The sequence below is a fragment of the Diorhabda sublineata genome, chromosome X (genome assembly GCF_026230105.1).
Source record: "Diorhabda sublineata isolate icDioSubl1.1 chromosome X, icDioSubl1.1, whole genome shotgun sequence".
NCBI classification, from domain to species: domain Eukaryota; kingdom Metazoa; phylum Arthropoda; class Insecta; order Coleoptera; family Chrysomelidae; genus Diorhabda; species Diorhabda sublineata.
Genome location: NC_079485.1, coordinates 26,223,774 through 26,249,717, shown reverse-complemented (window position 1 = coordinate 26,249,717; position 25,944 = coordinate 26,223,774). Strand labels below are relative to the sequence as shown.

The window sequence follows — 25,944 nt, the reverse complement described above, 5'->3', positions numbered from 1 at the left end:
CAGAAATATATAAAAAATTGTTTTAGTTATGACTATTACTATTTGATTTGATGAAAATATTAGTTTAGATACCTTAGATAATATAACATTATCATTTTTCTCTGTTATATTAAGAAGTTCTTCAAGATTCTTAATTTTTTCATTTTTCTCAGACATCTCAATTTCTAATGATGCTATTTGATCTATATATTTGTCCAAATTTTTGTCTCCTTTAGTGCCTTTGGCTGTTTTTAATGCCAGTTTTTTATTTTCGTTACCAAGTTTTTCATTTTCAACTTCTAAACTTTGTACTTTATTTCTTAATACCGATGCTTCCTGCTCGATCACTTGGAGTTGCCTACGAAGATCCAAAGTTTGTTGATCAAGATCCAAAGATCTGTAACCAAATATATTGGTTGAGAACGTCATTTATTTATTGCAATTAGAAAATATGTTTACTCACTTGCTTTTTTGCATGCCTTTTGATCTTTTTTGAGTAAGGCTGAGTTCTGCATGGAGTCTTTCACAGTCTCTTTCTTTTTCTATAAGTTTTTTCCGTATATCATTTGTTTCATCTTCTAAAACCTGAAGAGGTACTTATATTTCGTAAATAGAAAAATATACAGAGTTTTGATATAAGAATACAAAGTGTACAAAGCAGAAATGAACCAAAACTTATTCCACGGACTAAACACAAAGAAAGAAATAAGAAAATGAATAAACCATTGCTGTGCGGACTTATACACAGGAATAAAATCACCCAAAAAGTCTTGTTGAGGTTTACAATAATTTGCCATATACAATGGGTGATGTGACTAACCTACAACCATTGCTTGTATAAGTAATTTAGCTAATGATTGTGGATATACAAGATTTTTCAGGATCATGCTCAGATTAGATTAAGGGTCTGGTGAGTGCAACTCAGGTTGAATTCAACTATTGCATCTTAATCCCAAAAAGAAGACCTAAATAAAATAATTAGCAACTATTATTTTGAAAATTAATTATTTAACAATCAACTAGAAACCAAGAGGCAAATCACATCAACCCATAATTTATGAATTCATTTACAATACTACCTTAAGTTTTTGATTTAGTAGCGAGTTTTCTTTAATTTTCTCACTATTCAATAGAGTACGTTTGCTCGAAGTTTTAGTGGAAGCTTGCTCTTGTAATTCTTTTATTTTGGATTTCAATTTATGGTTATCTCCTTCTAATTCTTCAACTTTATGTCGAAGAACTGAAGCTTCTTGCTCACTTAATTCTAATTGCAATTTTATTTCTGCTGGATCATCATCTTCCGAAATATCTGATTTTTCTGTTGGTTCTAGCGACAACTTTTGATTTGTAGGGCTCAATTTTCGAGCTAAAAAATAATGTTATCTCTAAATTTTCGTTATATTGTGATTCAATTATGTTAGTAGGCAACATACATGTTAAAATTCAAAGTTTAAGCCAATAGAGAAAAAAATCAACATAAATGATGTGCCTTTTAGCATTACGAGTTTTGTATTGAGCTGATTTGCAATAATCATGTAATTACAGAAAGTTTATTAAAGTTAAAAGTGCAGCGGGTACAAATAGTACATGGTGAAACAATGTAAAGAAATAAAATATAATACAAATGGTAACAGACAGTTTTCAACTGTTCTTATTTAATTTTTGGGTGAAGAAACAGCACTCAAATTTTGTCTTTGAGATCTATTTTTTTAATTATGTTTCATTTATATTAAAGTTAAAAAATTAACATCAGTCACTTATCACTTCTAAATTTCTTTTATATAACTTTCCAGTTTGGATTTTACTAAGGTAGCATAGCTTAGTCTTTATATTCATATCCTATTGTCTTTGATATCAATATTCCATACTTTCAATATCCCAATAGAAAATCTCTCTCCCTTTTCCACTACATTCAGCCAATTTTTGAGAATGGATCAAGATTGCTGTAGGGGTAGTAAACTTAATGTTACAATGGAGAATTTGAAAATTTAATTTCCATAAATTCTACATACTTGTCTGCTTTATAACTACTATGAAAATTTTGTACTACTAGAAGCAATAAACATCAAGCGTTAGGTTAAGTTAGTATTTGTTCCCAACGCTCTACAAGTTTTTTTGCCGAATATAGATCAGGGTATGGCCATTTGTGTCTATTTATGTTTTTAATATTGATCCAAATCATTGCTACACCAAACTTAAAAAACTTCATTTTTCAATTTTCTACTGTCACAAATATTCGAGATTTATCTTGTTTTTCCAAATGAATGCTGAAATCAGGTGTCATTTTTAAAATCAGTTTTACCACCACAGATTAATTATATTTGTTATTTGTTTTGACCGTGTAATAGACACCATGGTTTTGACCAAATTGATGCCATCTAGGGGGCTAAACCTCAAATACTAGCTTCTCACAAAACACTATAAAATTTTATTAATAGTACGAAATTTAAATATCACTAACTCAAGTATTTAGTAATTATACACTTTCACGGTCACCTGGTTTTTTGGCTCTAGAAAATCGAAAAATAGATGGATTTTAATGATCTTGGTCTCAAAATGTTCCATTTTACGGCGGATTTATAAAAAAAATTAGTAGAAATAGCTGGAATGAAAATTTTTCATTGTTTTACTGTTTTAAATCGTAAAAAAAAAACGGTTTTGCAAAATAATCCTTTACGAAAAATTATCTCATTATCAGATAAAGTTCTTATATTTTTTTTTGTATTTTACATAAATTAATAAACAATTTAAAAAAATCCAAAAAGAATGATTTTTTCAGTTTTTATAGCTAAAAATGAAATCGATGAAAAACAATCAATTTTCGTGAATAGTTTCGTACTATATTCTTCAATGTTAATAGTTTTTGGACCATTAAAAATCGAAAAATAGATAAATTTTATAATTTTGGTCTCAAAATGTCCCATTTTACGACGAATTTATGAAAAACACGGAGGTAGTGGCTGAATTTGCAGTTTTTAATAGTTTTAAACCTTAAATAGTAGAAAAACTTTTTTTTATAAATCCGCCGTAAAATGGAACATTTTGAGACCAAGATCATTAAAATCCATCCATTTTTCGATTTTCTAGAGCCAAAAAACCAGGTGACCGTGAAAGTGTATAATTAACAAGTATTTGATATAAAATATATATCCAACTAAGAACAAATTTTGAAAACTGAATGCCAAAAATATAAATTTGTAATATTATCATCATAACTTTTCAATAATTTTTAAATATTGTATAAGAGCTAATTTTTTTACTCCACTGAAATTTGGACAAATCTGTTTTTAACAGTGAAATGACGATACTTCAATAATTTTAATAAAATTTCAGAACATGGTACAACTTATTATCGCCATCTATTTTTCGATTGTAAAAACTGAAAAAGTAACTCTCTTGCGTGGAAAGATTTCTATTTACTGGTGCTTGTTATGCCACCAATAACTATGAAATACTGTATAAAAACTATACTACAAAATGTATCTTTATCATTATATCTAATAATAAAGAAAGCAACTTGTGATCAGTTTGTTATTAGTAAAGAAGGACGTCTTATTGCCACTTTATCCTCTTATGTAAAGTACATAAATTTGTGTCAAGTAAGATGTCGTTTGAAGATTCCCATTTTCTACTCATATTTCATAAAATTTTCTACTTATTTATTGTGAATTTAAACAAAATGTTCTAGTTTCAAATATTATTAGAATATTTTTGAAATTTTTTGGTCTTCTGATCAAAAGTAAGAACAAAAAGCTTTGCACTAATTTAAGTTTCCAGCCACAAAGTCAGAAATATAGTTTAGAATGTCTCTTTTGGAATAGTAATGGGGGAGATTTCTTAAGCTTCATGTTACTTGACCTAAATTAGGGCTTTGCGAAAACTATGTGACAGGGCTCATGATGTGAATGTTTAGAAAATGTTAGAAAATTTTTTTATGGTTTAGGATTAGTAATCAGCTGATAAGTTCTCTATCTGACCCAGGGTCATGGTTTACGGAAAGCCCTAAAGTAATTAAAATAGTACGGGGTGTAAGGGATTCGCAAAAAGTGATGTTGACAAAACTACTAATGATGACGTTATCCCGATTTTGTTAGAAAACCAAAAATATTAGATTGGATTATCTCAAGGATTTGCATAGTCACGTACTTCTGGCTCTGTTGGCCATTTTTTTCAGTTGTAAGACCAAGGATTCATTATCATCTTCTATTCTGGAAACTTTCTTACGTAAATTTTGTGCCTGTAAATCGAAATTGAAATTGAAAACGTTAAACAAACCACTCTTTTTCAGGAGACAGTAGACTAGATAATAATTTAATCGACAATATTGATGAAAAACTGTGTATATTTCAATCTTTATACTATACCTCTTCTTCGGCGAATTTAAGTTGTTCCCTCAAGTCTGCTTCTCTCTCTAATGAATCCTGAAGATCTCTTAGGAGCTGAACAGGATCATCCTGCGATCCTCCTCTTGTAAGAGATTCTCGTGATACTTTCTGCGAAAAAAGAAGTTAAAAACTTAGCCAAACAAACAAAGAATAGACTGTTATAAATAAAATTAATATTGGAAGTACTGAATATAATTATATAGTAAATTAACTGATTAAATTGAATTGATAATATATACTTACTCCATCTGTTGAAGGATTTTTGCCTATACTTGCTAATGTAGGAGCTTTTTTTTTAGTTGGTCCCTTTGTATCTTCGACTTTACTTATTTTCGATTTCGCTTCATCTAATTCCTTTTGCAATCGAACAGAAACTTCGTTAGATACTTTTATTTCCTGTTCTAGTTCTTTTATTTTTTCTATCTGGGATAATGTTGTTCCGCTTCCTGTTATCTAAAAAATCTTAATTACATTTCGAAATACAGATCATCAAAAACAATCTTACATCTTTCATTTTCTTTTCTAACTCGGCCTTTTCGATTTCTAATTGTGCAGCTTTTCTTTCGGCTTTTCTTAATTTAAAAGACAGTATTCGACAATTTTTTGTTGTTTGGTCTAAATCTTTTTTTATAGAAGTATATTCTACTGCTTGGTCTTCCCTGCAAAGTATTAGCGTTTTTACGGTTTGCGAAACAACGATAAAAAAATATTTTCTTGTGACACTCTATTGTAACAACCATAAATGTATAGCAATTTTTTAAGTCAAATTAAGTAGACAGACGTATTTCGATGGCGCGGTATACCGGAACCTTGTTAAAATGTTTAATATCCGAAGGTAATTTTTAATTTCCTTTGGGAGAAACAGCTCCATTCACATTTTCAACCAAAGTGCACGAGGCAATATCTGTATTATGGAAACGTAATCCATATTTATATTTAAATTATAGATTTTTTATGGATAATCTCAACGTATAGACTAATCTCATTAATGAATTTTATAAACAAAACACTTTATATTTATTAATAACAAAAATAGTATAGTTATTCATAGCAAATCGATCAATCGTTTGGAATTGAATGATTTTATATCGACAAACTTCGTAACAATTTCAACGTACCTAAAGTTATCTTGTAATTCATCCATTTGTTCTTCCATATCTCTAAGCTCTTTTTTAATGTCTTCATTTTCGTCCATTAATTCTTCACATAACGTTTCGGCAGCCAAAAGCTTCGATCGCAAATCATCTGCTATTCGTTGTGCCTCTTGTACAGTAGGTCTATTTTCTAGATCACTCTCTAATTCTTTCACTTTCAAACTTAAACTTCTCTTTTCATCTCTATAGTCTTCTAGCTGTTGTTGTAGTTCGTTACACTTCTGTTGTAGTTTCAGTACTTCAGAAGCACTAGTTTTGCTAGTTGTAGATTCCATGGCGGCAAGTCTTCTTAGTAAAATATCACTTTTTTCTCTTTCCAGCCTATCGCATTTTGCTTTGGTTGTTTCCAATTCTTTTTTTATGCTTTCAAGTTGTTCCTTCAATTCATTTTCTTGTGTGTCGACCAGCGTTGTGTCCGTAGTTTCGGTACCCGCCAAACTCACTGTATCGTCATTATCTGAAGAGTCTTGTGATGAATCTCTATTAGTCTTGGCTTTTACCTAAATTGTTTTCAAATTTATTAGTTTTATATCTTGGATAACTGGATCACGCACAAATTATAAAATAAAGACGAACGGGAGACACTGATTGGACAAGGTCGTAAGAAGATAGAAAATAGAATTGAAAACAACCACAAAAATTATTAAATTGCGTTGAGAACAGAATAATTTTATTGCAGCAATTACTTACGCTTCATATAATTCAACTAGTACCATTAGTTTAGTTTTAGTCCCTGAATACTATACCTTAGTTCTCGAAACCCACGTCAGTGTGATCAATCCAGTCCAGGAATGATGGTTTATTTTTCATTCCACCTTGCTCATTCGAATGTTGGATTATAAATTGAACAGTGGACACGCATTTGTTTTGACGAATTCTATATGGCATTGCTGAGCCTTATTTTTCATTTCTTCCACTCATCCAATTCCTCACCCAAATCCGCCTTATTTCTTTTCAGTTCTTCTTCCATCACATTAATTACTTCTTCTAATAGTCATAGTTGAACACTTTTAAAACAATTTCTAAGCTTCATTCTTGAAAGAATTGTCACTATAGTGTTACCGATCTTACAGCTTTTGAATTACCGCAATAATTGGAAGATATGATTCAGTTCAGCATTGGACTGGATCAACTCGCTGAATTACTCAACTGGAATAATATGAACCTGGCATTTACTTAGGAAAAATAACAAGAGAAACTCACGAATTGTTAATTCAACGATTCACGTCGTCCTTAAACAACCCGTGAATCATGGTCTGTTTTTTCTTATGATAGTGCGATCAGAGTTTGCTCCAGTGGAAACACTGGTAAATTTTTGCGAAAAAAGAGTGCTCTTATTCATCGCGTAAAAGCTCCCCGGGTCGCTATTGATTCCGAAGTTTTTGTTAGCTAAAATCTTATCAGTGAACATTCTCCTTATTCACCAGATTTACCACCATACGAATTCTAGGTATTCCAACAAGTTCCAAATATCGCCCAGTTCTTAAGATATATACCTCCAGTAAACATTCAATTTTACCAAGAAATCGAAGCAAGCAATTTGGATACTGGAAGCCGGAGCTTAAATAATAATGATAAAATGTAGATGAAATAATATAGTGATGATAGTGAAGACAGTAGAAAACAATCATTCGATGCGGTACAGTTTTCTACAGTAAGCAAGAAAATCCCTATGTAAATTCAATGTTTTAGGTTTTAACATCTTTTCTACTCGTTTTGTCAGCGATGAGGATCGTAACCGCTTTGGATTATCTCTACTCCCTTTTTTATCGATCTTCAGCCTGGTGTAACGATACGTGGAGGGATTAGTCTGTGTTTTGTTTGATTTGATCATACCATTTCATAGGCGATCTTCAACCTGTCTATGTATTCATCCAGTCTTCTAGCTACGTGTCCAAAATATTGCAACACTTTTTCTTGCTCAATGATGATAGTTTGGTGCTTACACTGAATTCTTCCAGTTCGACTGACTTCAGTTCTCTTCGCAGTCCAGGGTCTAAACAATTTCCTCTAGTACCACATTTCAAACGATACAATATATTTGCGCTCCTTAGCTCTAAGTCTTCAAGATTGTGAGCCGTAGAGATAATTGGGAAGACCAACGTTTGAACCAGATTTACGTTAGTGTTTTTGGTTATGTTTGAGATTTTAGTATAACGATATATCATTCTGTTGGAACAAGCCAAACGTTTTAAAAGAATGCCTCAACTTTAATAATTTTCCAGCTTTTTCTTTTAAATAGTGGTTGAATATGATTATAGGAATTTAATCTTGAATACATCAAAACAAACTTTTGGTGGCATATCACTTTGTTCCGTCAAGGTCTTAAATTATAGATACATAAAAAATTGAACTAAGACGAAGTGTATAAATAAATTTATACACATTTATAGTTACATAAAAAAAGTTTTAAGTCGTTCATTAGATTGGGTTATATAGTTCTAGGTTATGAAATCCCCTAGAAATATCTTTTTGTCTTTGTGATTACTACATTTTCTATTGATGGATAAACATAATTCGTAATTTTTCTCTACATTTTCTAGAAAGTGCGTGATCCATAATGACATAAATATCATTGTAAGCAACAATAATTATTAAATATACAGTTAAATCAATATTAATACAATTTATTATACAAATGGAGCACACTGGAATTTTATTGATAGAAAGCAATAATATTGGTTAGTAAATTTTTTAATAAGAATATACAAGGTGATCCCAATGAAATTGTTTTTAAATATTCCATTAATTTGATTATGCTATTAGAACAACAGATATTGTAAATCAAATTAGAGTAAATGGAAGAATGAAAGAAAGTTTATTAGATGTGCGTGATGAAAATAAACGAGTGTAAAGTATGTGTAGTCCAGGTATCTATTTACAAACCATTCAATTAGGAGTATTATTTACCTAGAATTAATATCATCGGTGATTTTCTCAATTAGTTTGAATGATAGATATTGTATAGAATGAAAACTATCTTACCCTTGGTACAGCCTAGATATGGAGACATTTTAAAAAAATATGTTTAGGATCAAAGACAAGATCAACTTTGTTTTTATATTAATCTTCTTAATTGGAATGGAATACCCTGTACATTTATTAAGTTTGATTAATTTCTATGTCTACTTTTGGCAACTACTACTACGGCATGTTTTTTTAAGTAAGTACCGATTCGAAATATCTGTTTTTATATGTGAAAATTCCTATGCCTCAATTTAAACATGTCATAACTTGTTAAGACTAGTATCTAATTTTATGAAAAATACAATTGATGCGTTTCTTACAAAAACCACCTTAGTCCAGTTTTGATTTTTATGGGAAAGTGGGAAAAACTTTATGTCGCCCAACGTTTTACTTAATTTAATTTTTTCTTATATAAGACATATTTTATTTTATAATTAGTGAATGACGACCAAAAAAAAAAAAATTAATCAAAATTTTGGTAATATTTCAAATAACAACGTATTTTTTCCTTTTTTATGGATAATGGTTGTTTTTACCGGAATTTCTATGGAACTGAGAATTTCAATATGCAAAAGGTTAAAAGAAATGTTTATTTTTAAACAATGTTAAGTTGTAATAATTACAAAGAAAATCGGCATCATTGTTTAATCATTTTGGCCACTTCTATTGTCTTCGTTGTCTATTTCAACTTCAGGTTCAATACTAGTACTGGTGCTGAGCTGAGCAAGGTTTGATTGAGATAATAGTGGACATTCTCGGGAATTTTCAGGCATATAGCAAGATTTCTTAGAAAACCTAGCTGTTGGTGTTTGATTTAAATCTCACCTTGATATAGGGGCTTTAATATTAGTTTGGTACCAAGCTTCTTCCGGTTTCGCATCACTCTTACTAATTTTATTTTCACAGGCGGCTTTCGATTTGGCATAAAAAATAGCTTCAGAGCTTCAGCCATATTAAAAAACCTTTTTGCTCTGCTTTCATAATCTTAAAGGAGAAGGATGAAGATTTTCCTCTGTTTCGATACTAACACGTTCTTCTAAGTCAGAGCATAAATTTAGTTTTGATATAAATCTGGTATATATATATATATATATATATATATATATATATATATATATATATATATATATATATATATATTCCGTTTGGATTTTTTAGTCTTGAATAATGTGATTGCCGAGCTTTAAATGACTGGATATGGTTTTTATCAAATTCGCTGCAGGCTCCGGTATTTTCTTGTGCCTGTTATTTGCCTTCCTCTTCTATCGTGTCGTGATTTACCTTGAAGCAAAAGATTATTTTATAGTCTTCGTACTCTCCCTCTAGTAACACCAAATATGCTTGAAAACGCCTTAAACATACTGGATATTCTTTGCCTTCCACTCTTATCTTGTAAGAAAACACTGCACATTACTTTCATTACAAGTATCGTTAACACTCGCTTACTAATCAAACAGACCGGGACAACGGTGCTTTTTGCAGGAATTCGGTTGGACTATGGCTGTTTTTGTAGAACTACTTGATCTCTTGGCGGCTGTAAATCCATACTATGGTTCTTATTGTATAATTTTTTAGACTTTCCCGGTCAAACAGGTGGCCCCTGATTTATAAGTGTCAATTTAAGCCGCGAGATCCGAATTTTAGGACTATGGTCGTTTTTGTAAGAAACGCTTCAATGACTCCACTTTCTTTTAATCATTCTTTCTTTGTTTATCGACTGTGTAGTATGTTTTCATAATAAATAGTACGGAGCGTGTTAAATATGTAATTTGTGTTTTGTTAAGACATTATTGAAGACAAAAGTTTAAAGCAATTGTCGCAGCAAGGAAAATATGTGGAATTGAAGGACAAGACACCGTCAATGAACGAACATTACAGCGTTGGTGTAATCGTTTTAATGGTGGTGATTTGATGCTTGAAGATCGTTCACGCTCAGATCGTCCACCTGCGTGGAATATTGAGATTACAAGGGAAGTAGTAATAAACCAATCTAGTATCAGCACTCACCGATTATCGAAATCCCTTGGATCTTCTGAAGATACCATACATCACCATTTAAAAGATCTGTAAAAGTTGTCGATTTTTCTAAACAACCCGAACAGAAAATTAGTGATTAGGCAAAGGACAATTACTAGAATTCGTCGTAAAGAGCGGTCCGGACCTTGCACTGTCAGATTACTATTTATTCAGATCTATGGCGTGGTAAAAAAATTGAATCCAAAAGGAGTTGCGGCAAATTTTTGCATCTAAACACAAATAAAGGTTTTACCAAGGTCTCAAAGTCCTTGCTGAATGTTGGGTTACAACTGTAGAATTCGTTGGGCTATGGTTTGAATATGAAGGATTACCTTTTGTATGATTATTTTATAAACAAAGTAAAACCAAAATTATTTATGAGACAAACTATTGTTTACGAATGTCTGTGAAGTATGGTGTTATCAGTTTTCTTTGTGTGCTAAAAGCCTCAAAGCCATCGATATTCATTAAGATCTGTGCAATGTATGGAGAAAACTCTATAGGGAATGGTTATAAAATTGATAAGCACGTTTAAAGATGTGCACAATAAAAAACGCTTATCATTACTCTCGAATTTGCGGAAAAAACTCCAAGAGAACAGACGCTCTACTATTTTATCCTTATCTGAAAGTATTAAAGAAATAATGGTACCAAGCGATTGGACAGTATTTTGATTTTCTTTTTGTAACGAAGGTAGGCTGTGACAAACGATGAAACATGGATGGCCTTCGTTACACCAGAATCAAAACAACTATATAGTTAAGTTCACATGATCAAATCATTGTGTACCATCTTGGTACAGAAAGGAAGTATTGCAGGTAGAAGTTTTTGCCTCATAGAGAGACAATAAACTTCGCTTCGCTATTCAAATCAACATACGAGACATGGCAGATTCAAGTCAGTAACTACCACATGTTCGATCTTTTCAAGAAACACTTGAGTGATGAGAATATTGACATTGAAGACGAAGCATCAATATCTGTATTGCAGTAGGTGTCAAAACAGACGATAGAATTCGTTGTTAACGGAATACTGTAGGTAATTAGACAATATGAGTGCCTGAATATTGGTGAAAATTATGTTGAAAATAAATAAAGCTATAGGCTTTCATATAAAGAAAACATCTCTGAAAAAGTTTGTATTTTATGCTTTGAAACAGTACTTATTTAAAAAACATGTCTTGTTTAATATATGAAATATGTGCTGTTTTGAGGGACAGGGATAGGTTTCACACATACAAACACTGAATTACTTGAATAAGAAATTGTACATCGTGGTTTGTAGGCTCCTCCGAGATCGTTTTAACTTCTTTTATTTGGATTCTATTTCCTTTTGGCGGACTTGGAGAAGATTCCTTTATTGCTCTAAGTTTATTCGCTCGAGTTGCTAAGCTGTCACTTCTGTTGAATGTTGTTGATATTTTTTCTTTTTGTAATGAATAGCTATCTGAAACTAATGCCAGGTTTCAATGCACTACAATATTTTCGAAAAATGGGCTTTTGAAATCTGCAGTCTCCTATTTGTGAAACAAATTATTAAAACTTAACATACATATCACAATATTGCCAGTACTTAGTAGTAAAACCTTTTCTAACGAATATTCTCTGCTGATTTGATATGGTTTAGACTAGTCAGAAAGTAAAAATCATCCCAAAATCTGTAAAATCCTTTCAAAAAGCACTCGCACAGAAGCTGTCAAAAATTTATTAGGTGGGAAAAAGTTCGTTGGCAGACACATAGGTGGCGATACTAGTATTAATCCATGATTTTCGGTTAGCCTTAGCCCCCAATAGACACGTGTATAAATTTGACAGCTGTCGTACAATTAGTTTGTCAGTTAAAGTATTTAAGCTTGGTTTATGCATCCAAAATTAAAAATTAACATTAAACTATCAAATTAAATTACTAGATGAAAGACACTGAAATAATACTTGTAGTTCATGCAGAAAATTAACAGTAAATTTAAATTAAACTAAGAGCTCACCAACTTTTAACTCTTAGTTTAATTTCTTAATTTTGTGAGGTTATGAGCATTAAATATGTACTTCAAATCAGTCTGTATTGGTGGTACTGTTTTGTTTACAACATCCTTGTTCTTTGGTTATGGAAGTATTATTCGTGTTATTGCGCAGATTTCTGTTGTGGTGTTTTATTTCCAAAACTGATATCAAACAATAGTCAGTAATGTCCTTTAGACTCAGATAGACAGTGTCAGAAGCTATGCACATTTGTATGACATAAAGGAATTTCTATGGGTTTACCAATAATTTATATTTATCCTTAATTTACTGCATAAACTAAAAAATTAACACCAAGAAAGTTTAGTTTACTATTTATTTCAATTGCTTTAAAGCAAAGCAATGTTGGTTTGAAAAAATGGATGAAAAAATATGGTGTGTTTATAACACATTGGTTTTTTTAAAAATCACTATTGAAACCATAGATTGGCTTAAATATTATTCGGATTTTACCCCAGGAAAATCAACCGTTGAAGAGTGGTTTAAACGAGACGAAATGCGCACCGAGGATGATGCACGAAGTAGACGTCCCAAACAGTGGGTCATCAACGAAAACATCAAAATGCATTAATATATCAAAAGGTCCAAAAAATAAGAAATATCAAACTTTGGGATTGATATGGCTTAGATAAAAAAATGTATCGGACATATATCCTGAATGAATATTTGGGTACGTGAGAGCTCTGTTAAAAGTGGGCTCATGATCGACCCAAAATATTTGATTCCGATCAGGGTTTGGAGCTGCTCAGTCGTAATAAACCCAAATTTTTGCATCGATATGTAAATGAAACATCATTACACGTCGGAGTTCTAAACTAAACTGTTAAGAATACATAACTGGATCTTCTTACTAAATGAAAAAACTTACAATCGTGTTTTTCGTGAAATTTGTTGGGATTTGAAAGAGAGTAAAGAATTAAAAGAAAACAAAACTTCTAGATTTTATTGGCAAATAAAAAAAATTTGAGATGCGGCTATGTAATCTTTTAGTCCGTCCAAACCTTTTTTTCATTGTTCTTTACAATTTATGGATATAAAAGATCAATAAAAGACCGAAAACTTGTAAATTTATGAATTTAGGAAATATTTACATTAGTCTGTAAAATATTTAAACTGATCGTACTAAGTAAGATTTTATTAGACTATAACAACTTATGTATTCGTGGAACAAGTCTAACGACAATTTTTTTGAAAGTTCTTTAAATTTCTTTAATCTGGCTTTAAAATACCAACAAAGGCTCAATCGTGTTCATAAGCGCGAATTATAAAAGATTTGTTTACAATGCGTCAAACGTTGAAGGGTAATCGTAGCATTGTGTGACCTCGGCTTAACTCGATGTCCGAACAGAGTGTTTTTCGTGACCCCCCTGTTATAAAAAATTAAAGTGAGAAGTTTTTATCTTACTCGCTATTCTAACGCGTAGGTACGCTCATGAAGATAATTTAGTTTTTTATTTAAATTATATTTATAAATCCATCCTTAAGCTATTTCAAAACTAATCACTTGTATTTAAATTACCTGTTCGTTGCCCAGTATCTATTGGTTTTATTCTTCTTTTCGGTAAAGATATACTAACAGTAGTAGTAAGTGGTTGTGCATCATCTTTCATATTAGCTAAGTCAGGAGTAGATATCCAAGATGATGGAGAATTAAAATCATTACTTTCACTATAATTATTTTCATTTGTTTCTGACAAATTAGTACTTGACATCCAGTTTCTACTTTTGCTCTCACCATCCCTGTAACAAATAATTGATACAAATTTTTTTTCTACAATTACTTCTCATTAGAAAAAATACTAATACTACATACGAGGCTTCTTTGAAAAGATTCCAATCCAATAAAGAAACAAGACATTTCTTTCCACACTTTCCTGTTTAACCATGCTATAACGTGCTCGTCTGATGAAAATATCTCTTAGGAAAGTGAAAATTTAAGGCTTGGAAACAGGAAAAAATTACTGGGGGTCAGAGAATTTTAGCCAGGTCGATCACTGAAATATGATAAGGTGCATTGTCCTGTTGTCGCTTTCTTTCAAAAGTGGTCGCTGTTTGCAATTTTTCCCTTTCATTATAAAGCAATGATGCGTAAAACTCTTCTGTTACTTTTGAAGATAATCGATGACAACTATTCTATGACTATCCCAAAAAACAGTTGCAATTACTTTTCCCGGCAGATGAAACCGTTTTTACTTTTTTCGGAGTAAGTCCGCCGTTTGTAATCCACTGTCTACAGTTTTTTAGTTTTAGTTTAGTTTATACTGGTGGATTCAGGTTTCATCTACAGTTATGAATCGACACAAAAAATCCAACTCATTTTGCTAAAATCTCATCAATAAGAACAAGGAAATGTTCATTCGATGAGCGAAATCGTATTACAACACGCAAATAGCTTTTCTACATGTATTCTTCCGTCAGTTTACTCGTATGACAAATGCGTTCTTTTGATATGCTGATAGTCTCTTCTATCTCTCTAACCTTAATCTTATGGTCGACAAGTACCATTTGTTGAATTTTTTCGATGAAATCGCAGGTTGTCACAGTTTTTGTCCGTGGTGGTCTTTGTAGGTACATATTGACTAACTCCTCTTTCATTTACGTAGAATTATTGCCTTTCGAAACCAAACATTTAATCACAGCTCGATACTCAATAAATGTGTCAACTTTTCGAAAATAATTACAGATTTCCAATCTACCAACAATATAAATTTCAAGATAACTTTGCGATAAATGGTAAGTAACTTAATTGTATGTTTACATGCTTGCTGAAACCTTGCTAAAAGTCCACAAATGTTTGGATGTCATTTATTAGTTTGCGTGCTCTCCACTGTATTCCGGACAAGCTGCGCAGGCGAACTTTGCGAATGCGGAAGTTTTGTTGGCGATTTTGCGTTCAACTTATTTATAAACAAAGTAAGAACAAAAAATACAAAAAGTTCGGCAGACCAAGCAACAACGTGAACACATCCGTTCAGCGATACATCGTGAACGACAATAAACCCGCGCTAACATGTAAAAATGTCTTAAGAGCTTGACAAAAGCTAATTTTTGATATCTTCAAAAACCATATATGTTATACTTCTATATGTTTCTATAAGTTGAAGTTGTTCCGGCTAAGGAAGACAGAAAGGCAACGATTTCTCTATCGTCAGAGGTTTCAGCTCGGTTCTGCGCATTTTTAAGCATGCGCAATATAGATAAAGTGTCTCGAACGAGAGAGAAAATGTGGGTACCGTAACGTGAAGACGTTTTTTCCCATAAGAGCTGTCCAAGACTAGCCTGGATCGGCCATAAATACACGCAAGTCAAGCCAAACATCCCGTTTACACATATGTATTTGTGGCCACTTGTAGAGACCTGCCAAGCATGTAAACGTATCATAACTGTCCCTCTGGATTCTTACTCCACTTTTTGATTGAGCGGGAGGTGTTATCGAAATATTTTGAATCGAACAGATACCAATGCTTGAAAATAAATAAGTCCACAATATCAAACACAATTCGTTCACCTTAAGGTATTGGTCTCGAGAAAATTAATATCTATGCACTCTTCTATTGATTATTGTTTGGGAGGAAATTTTAGGAATTACATCATAACCCCCTTTTGGATTAATGGAAATAAATGTAGAAATATATGGAAAAATATTTGAATTTGTATAAACAACCTATCTTGTAACACAATTAACATACACATGAAGTAAGGAACACACGACGATAGTTTTTGGTTACTTCCAGTAATGAGTCTAACATTCTCGTTTTTAATGATATAAGCAGTTGGTTTATAAAATGATATTGCCTACATTTGCGCTGGTGAGCATGCTCCATTTTTGGGCATGCGCATATCATTTCGGATGTAAATGACTGAGACAGATGTATGTATGTCTGCACTGTTTGCATATAGATAATACTTAGTACCACATATATAACTATTTGGTCGTCATCTTTTTCCAAAACCCTTATGGCAGTATAGGAATATTAAATATATGGTCTCTACAGTATCTTATTCGGTAAACATAGATCAATATTATGATGCTTTATAAAATTTTCTTATCGGAGTATGAAGCGGATCAAAGCGTATGTGTTGATATTTGTGTAATATCCAACTGCCCCTCTAGCAGCATTGTTTTATGAAGGGTGGCATTAATTACTAGTTTATGACACTCTAGAACCAACAAGATAATATATCTAAGTGGTTTTTACAAAATAAATAGATCATTTCTGACATAAAAAATGTAACGTCTCATAGAAGCGTAAATATTATGAATATTAACTAAATCAATAGATTTATGATCCTAACTATATTTCTATGATGAAAAATTTAAATGAAATAACCTAATTGATGTTGTACATGAGAGAGAGAGAGAAAGTGAAATAGATACTGAGGGTGCATGCGCAATAGCATACTATTCGTGTATAGAAGGTTGTATACCTGAATGATGGGTCGTAACTGGAAATGTAGATGGCGCAACTTATAAAATTTCAGTAAAGGTACAGCTTAAGCGACTAAATAGTAGCGGTGGCTTACGTATATGTGAGTCCGGTTCCCGGACTTTGAACGGCTTGAGTTTGTTTACAAGAGACGAGTTGTTCATAACCAGTCATTACGACGGTTAATATTAAAATAATAGGGTTTTTCTTCAACCTCCTGACAGGTATAAAAGAATTTATACTTATCAGGGTGCTGAAAAGCCTGTAATAAAGCATAATTCATTCCTCTTCCTATCCATTATTCTCATTAGAATTTTGGACATTCTTCAAACCCGTTAAAGGTGTTATTTCAACATCGCTTTCTCCCTCTTCAGATTTTTTCTGAAATCCAGAGAAAAGCAAAGTATACGAGGGGGCGGTGAGTGAGATGATTGCATTTGAACATTAGTAGCTTACCTTTTGCATTAAATCTCAATTAATTTTATATCACATTTAATTTCACTCAAATTTGATGAATTCAGATATATTTACCTCCCTCCTTACTGATGCTTAAGCAACCATTGTTTGTTTTACAAAGTAACTCAGTTCAGATTATTTCACAGATGACTGGGGAGTTTGAGGTTAGATTTCTGTAATTTTATTCTATTTATCGTCTACACAGAATCAAAACATAGTTAATTTGGATAAACAAATCTCAGATGATGAATTAGAAACAGGTGAATGCCATTATGTTTAAAATTGTAAAAAATAGGGTAGAAAAGGTTTCAACAACATCTACATTAAAAAAATAAATGCAAGAATGATTACATTCTAAACGCCGCTAAAGGAAGCGAATGTAGTATGGGAGTTTGTCCAAGTGGACTCGAACTGCTGATAGAACGAGACAGAAAAACCGTATACTACTCTTTGTCTACTCTAATTCAATGTGATCACCATGACGTCGAAGTTTCGGGGGATGGGAATGGCAAGGGTGGAGATTAACAAGCTTTGATTTTAATGGCGAATAGATAGAGATTATTAAAGCAGTACTTTTCCTCTTTCTTCCGATAGTATAATTCAACCAAGATCCCGCTTACTTTATCATTAATATTAATTCTTATGTATTAGTATTAATTCTAGGTCTACGGAATTCATCGTATGGCAACACTGGTTGTCTTTCAAACTGTATATTGAAAAACCCAAGTTCAGCCGAAATGTCTTAAAAAAGGTGCTATATTAATGAGAAAAAGTTATTTAAGGTAGGTAAATAGTCCGAAGACAAAGATTATTCCTATTATAAATATGGATTATTTTGAATCATTGAATAATACTAAAAAACTACGTTATATCAAAAAGCGAGTATACAAATAGGTATTTAAACAAGAGAATCGAATTATGTTTCATTTACCGACAAAACTATTTCAGTCATAATCATAGAAACCCCATTTTCAAAATGTTTGACATATTTCTTTCTTCTAAACCAAATTTAGAATTTAACGTAACATAAAGAACTTTAACTTATACGTTATTATGAATTTATTAATCCTGTATATGATTTAATATTACTTTTACGACATCCAATTTTATCTATATTTCCAAATAAAATAGAGAACTTGTGATCAAAATATTATATGTATATGATGAATTGAAATTCATATTTTCCACACGACGCTGAAAACAAAAGAAAATTTTAGAAAGAGAAAGAGAGAGAGGGAGAGAGAGAGAGAAAGAGAGAGAGATACAGAACGTGTCTGCGCATTATCATACTAGTGTTGTATACGTAGGAGGTTGTATATCGGAATAATGGTTCGTAACTGGAAATAAAAATGGCGCAACTTATAAAATTTCATTAAATGTACAGCTTTTGCGGATAAATAGTGAGGTGCAATATTATGTATCAAATATTTAATAAAAAAGAATAATAAGTTCGTAACGACACTACGGATGGGCGAATGAAAAGATTAAATCGATAAATATCGTATTCTAAGAATATCGATGTATGCAGCGTAAAAAATATCGATATATCGATATTTTTATTTCAGAGCGTTGAGTCTTCAAAAATAAAAGAATTATTGAAACGTTAAAAAAATTAATGCATTTTTTATTTTCGTCAGTTCTATTTTTTATTCAAATAAAGTATTATAAATTATATCCATGATGTAAAGACTACATCATGATTATATCTATCTATCTATCTATCTACTAATATAGGATCCTTGTTCCATTTCCAGATTTTAGTGATCTTGAATTTGTTGACATTTGTATAAAAGCACTATAATGTTTTGTTTTCAAATGCGTCGCTAAATTTGTCGTATTTCCACATGTTTTGTATGTGTTACCACATAAATTACAAGAAACAGGCTTATTGATCCCATTTTTAGTTAAAAAATTTCACACTGCAGACATTATAAATAAAAAAATAACAATTACACAACGAAAAGACACAACAAATCACACCACGTAATGTCGCTTGCCGCCATTTAACTGTACACTACACACACATACACAAGCAATATGGCACAATACAGCTATGGTTGTCACGGTTACACATAGAGGCAGCACTTATATCAAAGCTTGCGCGTTGATGTAAATAATTAATTAATTAAATATGAGGACAGGTAAAATATTACAACAGTAAGTGAAATATGAAGTTAATATATAGTAAAATAAAATAATAAGTTTTCTTAAAAAATATCGAATTCGATACTCAAAAATGAATATCGAATATCGATATTTCAAGATAAAAAAATATCGACGATATTTATCGATTAATTTTTGAAAAAATATCGATAGTTTGATAAATCGATATTAAGATAGTTCTGCGAGGAACAATCAATATTTTACAAATGCGCACGGCACTCATACCAAATTAAGGAATGAAAAATAATGTTTATTCCCCTTATAAAATTCGGCAAACATCTAACAAACCGTCAGTCCACGCGGACTAATCATTTCCACTGTTTACCAATGAAAACATCGAATCGTAAACAGAAATGCATTTCTATTGGCCAAAGATGTATGTACACAATTTCTTCGAAAGTTAAATCGGATCAGATATGACTACATATAATAATACATATAATAATTAAAAGTAATTATACATTGCTAGAAAAATCACACGTATAAAAGTTAATTATTATTTGAATTTTAATGTTTAAATTCCAATATTTTCACGTAATATGCTATTCGCATCTTCTATCTATTACTGTCTTATTGTTAATGTTTTTTTTTTGTAGTAGATGGTTACATACCTAGTACTCCATGATAAACTGGGTGTGGAAACAGTGGATGCATCTTTGTATAAATTTGAATCGCTGTCTCTTTTCTTTCCCCCATGTTCTTTGTAATCCCTGAAATGAAAGAAATAATCTACAGTTAATTTTATTCTGAAAGGGAACAAGAAAACGAAGATGGGAGATAGTGAAAAAATACAAAAACATCCCGGTATATGGAGAAAATTTTGAAATTCTAGCACTTGATGATTGAAAAATTGAGAGAGAGGATAAATAGTGAGAGAGTAAAGATAAGTAAGCTGAAAAAGAAGAGTTGAATGTTTCAAGTTCATAAATCATAGGAAACAAAGCGAACCAAGAGCATAAGATTGAAATAACGATAAAGTAAATGGAAACAGACGAAAATAGTAGTTAAAAACTGTAGATCTTGAAAAGAATGGAAAATGGCTGAATGAATGGAAGAAACTTAAGTTCACAGCATTTAGGTCCAATTTTATCTACAGTTTAAACCTCAACCGTCTGTTTAAACTATATATATATATATATATATATATATATATATATATATATATATATATATATATATATATATATATATGTATTGTTTTTTTTTCACGTTTTATAGGTGGCGTTTACTGACAAACTTCATTTTAAATGTTAACGGCGGTCTGGGGTAGTTTAAAGTTCAGTTTAACATGAAACGTAGGATCCGAACCCAACTTTTTCAAATTGGTTACATTTTCACAACATTATGAAGGGTTTTGGTATAATGATTGAAGATTTGCAAGTTATATGTGATGAACTCGACGATTATAATGAAGAAATTATCAACATTTTCGACACAACTAGAAAACGTTCAAGAGCGAATCTTTAGATTATCCTACGTTCTTTAAATTTGTTGTGGTTCTATCGAAAACATTACCGCTTTTGTTATTTTCATCATTAAATCCCTTGCCAGCTCATCCCAAAATTTGTTCTGCAAGTTACCGTACCCCTTTTTTTGGATTCGACTGTTTCTTTGTATTTCTTCACAAGGATAATCAAAATCAAAAAAATTTGGTTATATTCGTGACAACTGGCAGAAAAATGTTTTCTTTCTGTGATCTGTAAAACTGAGCGATCTTGTTTATTCTTGGCTTAAACTAGAATTGAAACCACTGTTTAAACGTTAGCTTAATCTCCAGTTTTATCCTAGGTTCTAAAATTGGCCTTTAGTTGTTTCATTGTTAAAAAAGGGTCTTGTCGTTTTTGGCATAGTTTATGACCTGATATTAACAACTCTGATATATAGATGAATAGATGTCCTACCATAAGAATATGAAAGTACAATATCTTATTATAACATTTTTTCCCTATGTGAATGTTGTACACACATGAAATTGAAAATATTTAATTATGATCATAAAATACTTCAATCCACATTTGAGATAAATAAAATATTGATAAAAAATATATATTAATTTCTTGATGCCTTAACAATAACGCAAAAAGAGTGAGTATGGTATGGACATTTTGTAATACTTCTATATGGACAGTTTCTATAAATGGACGATTAAGGAAGACAGAATGACAATGATTTCTCTATCCTCCGAGGTTCCAGCTCGGTTCTGCGCATTGTCAAGCATGCGCAGGTAGATAAAGTGTCTCGAACGAGAGAGAAGATGAATATTCTCGACTCCGTAGCGTAGGGACGTTTTTACCCATACCAACTGTCTACATAGGAGTATTACATATACGGGTATAGAAACAACTGGGTTCTAAAATTATTCAGGTTTTTCACGTCATCCTATTTCTCAAAAACGCTCAATGATTATCAATTTGATTAAACGGCAATGGAAAAATCAAAAACTGTTTTGAGAAAAAATAATCATCCCGAAAAAATTAAAAGAACATTCACAAGATGAATATTATGTATAATCAAACAAAACATCTCTTAAACATAACATGTGAAGGACCTATCCTTACTATGTATAAGGACTCTTTCAACAGTTATAAAATTAATTTAGTATAATTATGTGAAATTGAGAATAAAGTAGAAAGGACATAATGTTTTATCAAATATTTCATCAGTTCAAATTCTAAAACAACAAAGAATAAAGTCAAATACAAAAAGGAGAATAATTGGCTTTTTTCCATATATTGAAATTTAAATTTTGGCAATAAGCAAACAATATATCAAAGTTGTGACAAAAACCAAAATATTTACGAGGAAACGTCAAAAATAATTTAAAACACTGATAGGATACTGGTAAAACTTAATTGCAAGAGTTTTCAACTTGATGAATAATCTTACCTAAAACATCTTTTACATCTAGTCGGCCATCTGACTTGAGGGTGGAAGCCCAGTGGACAAAGGGGGTCACCTTTTGCTAAAGGATACAAATGGTGCATTTTATTTTATGGAAATCTGAAACAAAATGATCGTTCTTTAATTCTAACTGTTATGATAACTCAGACTAGCGGAACGAATTTAATAATATGACTGATGACAGAAAATATTGCACTTTTGGCTACTACAGCTTCCTAGAACTAATTAGACCACCAGCTGATGGTCAAACTGTGCACCTCTTATGCACTGGATATTAAATTTTTTAAATGAATTAGTGATAAGAGTAATGTTGATTTAGATAAATGATATTCAGTACTTTCAAAATGGTCTAGGTTTGAATATTTAATGGTTTTAGTATTTTTGCTGCTTTTATGAACATATTTTTAAATAAAAAACTAATCGTAGTCGTAATTAGAAACAATGTTTCAATGGATTTTATGGTAATGGTAATTGTGGTTAATTTCGATAGAGACGCTGCATAAAGTTTGATGAATAAAAAGGTAACATAAATAGTTATCTAAATACATATCTAGCACAAAGTAACTACTAATAGATGGTTTTCTAATATATTTTTAGCGTACTAAAATACAACGCAGACTACGTGTATGTGAAAAGGAACTCAGATAATCTACATAAATAAATTGACTCTACAATTAGGCTGTATACATTATTATTAAAATCATACGGATTAAGACAATATTCCTTATTCAATTGACATTTTTCTTTTTTATAATTTACATACACCTCATATACAAATATATTTGAATTGAATTTAATTAGTGTATGAAGCAGCCAAGCCAGAGAAAAAAGCTTTTAACAAATGAATTTATACATTAATTTTGAATCCAAGGGATTCCATTTTAATTTGAAGTTGAATAGAATTACGACGATAATACAAAGTGTAACTAACATAAATAGCAGTAAACATCTATTCTGTACTATAATGAATTCCAAAAATATAATGGATTTTGATAATTACAAAGAAACAGTAAAAACCTCAAACCATAATCTAATAAAAAAGAGAATCAGTACAAATAGAGAAAAAAGTGATTAGAGAAATGCAATGACCATTTTAATGTAAGATTATATTAAAAAAATTAAGTGGAACGTTGACAACACAATGAGATTTGAGTAGAGAATTTGAGTTTCCGAGACTGTTCAAAGGAATTATTATCTTGCTGCGATACTGGAGAACCCAGTTTTTACAGCTGATCCATCAACCTTACTCCTTTTAAAAAGTCTAGAATTTCAGATAGCTGTAATTGCCAGAGATCTTCGTCTTCTATTTCAAGCGCTCCCAGGTGTAGTATTTCAAACTTCGAGAGCTTGTGGTTAGAGGTTTCGTCCTCTGTGCAACAAAATCTGCACGCCGCATTATCCACTACATCTAGCGTCTTCAGGTGTTTGTTGAGGAGACAGTGCCACGATAGAACTTCTATCGGTATTAGTAGGTTGTTTTTACTTATGCTGATACATTCAGAAGATCTACTCTGGTTATAGTTTCCCAGAAGAGTCTTTGCCTGTCTCAACCCCTGTATGAATCTATGGTCCAATGCTTTGGCTCTAGCTTCCTCTGTTGTAAGCCCATTGTTGAGGCAGACCGCCACGCTCAGTTCACGCATCAGTGGGTCATCTCTGCCTCCTGGTTGTCCAGGTTCCGGTAAGTTTTTTTTTTGTAGAAGAGATGGTGTGTTCCCGCTGTTTTTTCTGTTTCTCTTATTTTTATCTGCCTCCATGGTTAATCCCACGAGTAGCTAGGGAAAGTTTGGTCTATTACAGCAGAACCCCGCATGCCGGAGTAAGGTCTGGTGTTCCAAGGGAATCGTTCGAGACAGCAATCACCCTGCTGCCATTCATCCGTCGCCACGTTTTCGTCCAGCTTAGATTCGGGGGATGTTTATCGACCTCCCCGTCTATTTTGTGATATAGATGACACTACTGGCGTTTATAGCCACAAGGAACTCAAGCGTCATTTAGTTTGTTTACCTCAATTTTTCTCATTTCTTCTGAAATATTTTATTATTTTTATAATCAATTAAATAAATAATCTGCGTGGTCGTTTATTTTGGATGTTAACACACCATATTATCGAAAGCCACTGCCATGAATATCTAACTTAAATTACCATTCAATTTTAGTTGATGAAAGACAAAACATTTTTTGAAAATGTGTTTTTAAATGCTTTGATCTATGAATGTATATTTTTAAATACATATATACACAGATTTAATATTACATTCATGTATGACAGAAACAGTTTTTGATAACATATAAAAACATACCCACTTTGCATTTTACGTTTTTGGAATATATATGGGTTTTAGACATTCGATAGTCATTTAGCTGTACACTAAATTTTGTAATGAAGTTTACGGAGGAAATTTAAACTTAATATTATTTGATTTATTCAAAATTGAAAGCAATGATCTTTACTTTTCTAAAAATTCATATTTAATTATGAAACAATGTTTAGTGACTAAGTTATAGTGATCAAAGATAATATTTTTGTCGGTTTGTGGGTCAGGGTATTATAAAATGAAATAAAAAGAAATTTTCAAGTGCAATAGCTACGGATTCCTGCTATCTATATATAGACCCAGCTTATTAACGCATTCGTATAACGACAGTAAAAACTGAAAAATTAACAAAATGTACAGGTAAATATAAAACCTCACTTACAGTTTTATCTTGTAGGTTAATAAAAAAACACTTCAAACACACTCTAACAACAGTCTTCAGACAAATTCCTAACAGGTAAACTTTCGAAACATAACATGTGTAATTTAAACATTACATAACAATGATGTAGATTAAATTTAGAACATTGAGGAAATTTAATTTTTCTGAAAAAACTACGAACACATACAAGCGGCGTGGATACACAGTTTTAAACCGAGGAAAACCGCCGTCGTCAGGCTAATACACAGAGCACGACGTCATATTTGCCTGCCTGATTTCTTGCTGGGTAGCCACAAAGTTGTAGCTGGACGCTTATCTAAATTTTGGCTAGGGTCCAACTCTTTCTAAATCCTCGTTTTTTTCAGAACAAACACATCTCGCATCTATCTTTGAAATTATTATGCAGGCTGTTAATATATTTTATATTATCAGTAGATCCGCTACAGAAAAGATGGCGCACAGATGTGGAAAGTAAGTCAGGGACAACTAATGATACCGGGAAAAATGTAAAAAATAACTCCCCAAACAAAAAACCGGAAAAAAGGTTATTTGAAAACTTAACTGGAAGCCTGCAAGATACACGTAAAAATATGGAGGTTAGGAATTTATTATGGTATCAGATTATCTTCCCCGTTGCCTCCTTTTAATTTTATACCATTTCTAATTCTTGCAATAAAAAATATTACTACATATTTATATATTTTGACATAAATAAAAAGTAAATTATATGATCAGTCGAAATGAATTCCTCTTGCAATTGATACCTACAAACAGAGAA

General features: G+C 31.6%; 1 protein-coding gene across 5 annotated transcripts in view; it reads right to left on the bottom strand.

Annotated features, from left to right (window-relative positions):
- Positions 1–25,484, bottom strand: part of LOC130451238 (myosin heavy chain, striated muscle-like) — a 34,757-nt gene extending 9,273 nt beyond the window's left edge. Inside the window, exons 1-13 of one of the 5 annotated variants that reach the window (XM_056790127.1) lie at positions 25,167–25,484; positions 22,452–22,565; positions 20,177–20,275; positions 14,039–14,259; positions 11,754–11,953; positions 5,483–6,018; positions 4,870–5,023; positions 4,608–4,817; positions 4,344–4,472; positions 4,126–4,216; positions 1,059–1,345; positions 443–564; positions 73–376 (exon numbers count right to left, since the gene is read on the bottom strand). In XM_056790127.1, the coding sequence (XP_056646105.1) occupies positions 73–376; positions 443–564; positions 1,059–1,345; positions 4,126–4,216; positions 4,344–4,472; positions 4,608–4,817; positions 4,870–5,023; positions 5,483–6,018; positions 11,754–11,953; positions 14,039–14,259; positions 20,177–20,275; positions 22,452–22,549 (2,451 nt within the window). In that variant the 5' untranslated portion in view covers positions 22,550–22,565; positions 25,167–25,484. The remainder of the gene's footprint in view (positions 1–72; positions 377–442; positions 565–1,058; positions 1,346–4,125; positions 4,217–4,343; positions 4,473–4,607; positions 4,818–4,869; positions 5,024–5,482; positions 6,019–11,753; positions 11,954–14,038; positions 14,260–20,176; positions 20,276–22,451; positions 22,566–25,166) is intronic. The other 4 variants (XM_056790129.1, XM_056790128.1, XM_056790130.1 and 1 more) reach the window with 4 other exon arrangements.
- Between the last annotated feature and the right edge of the window lie 460 nt (positions 25,485–25,944).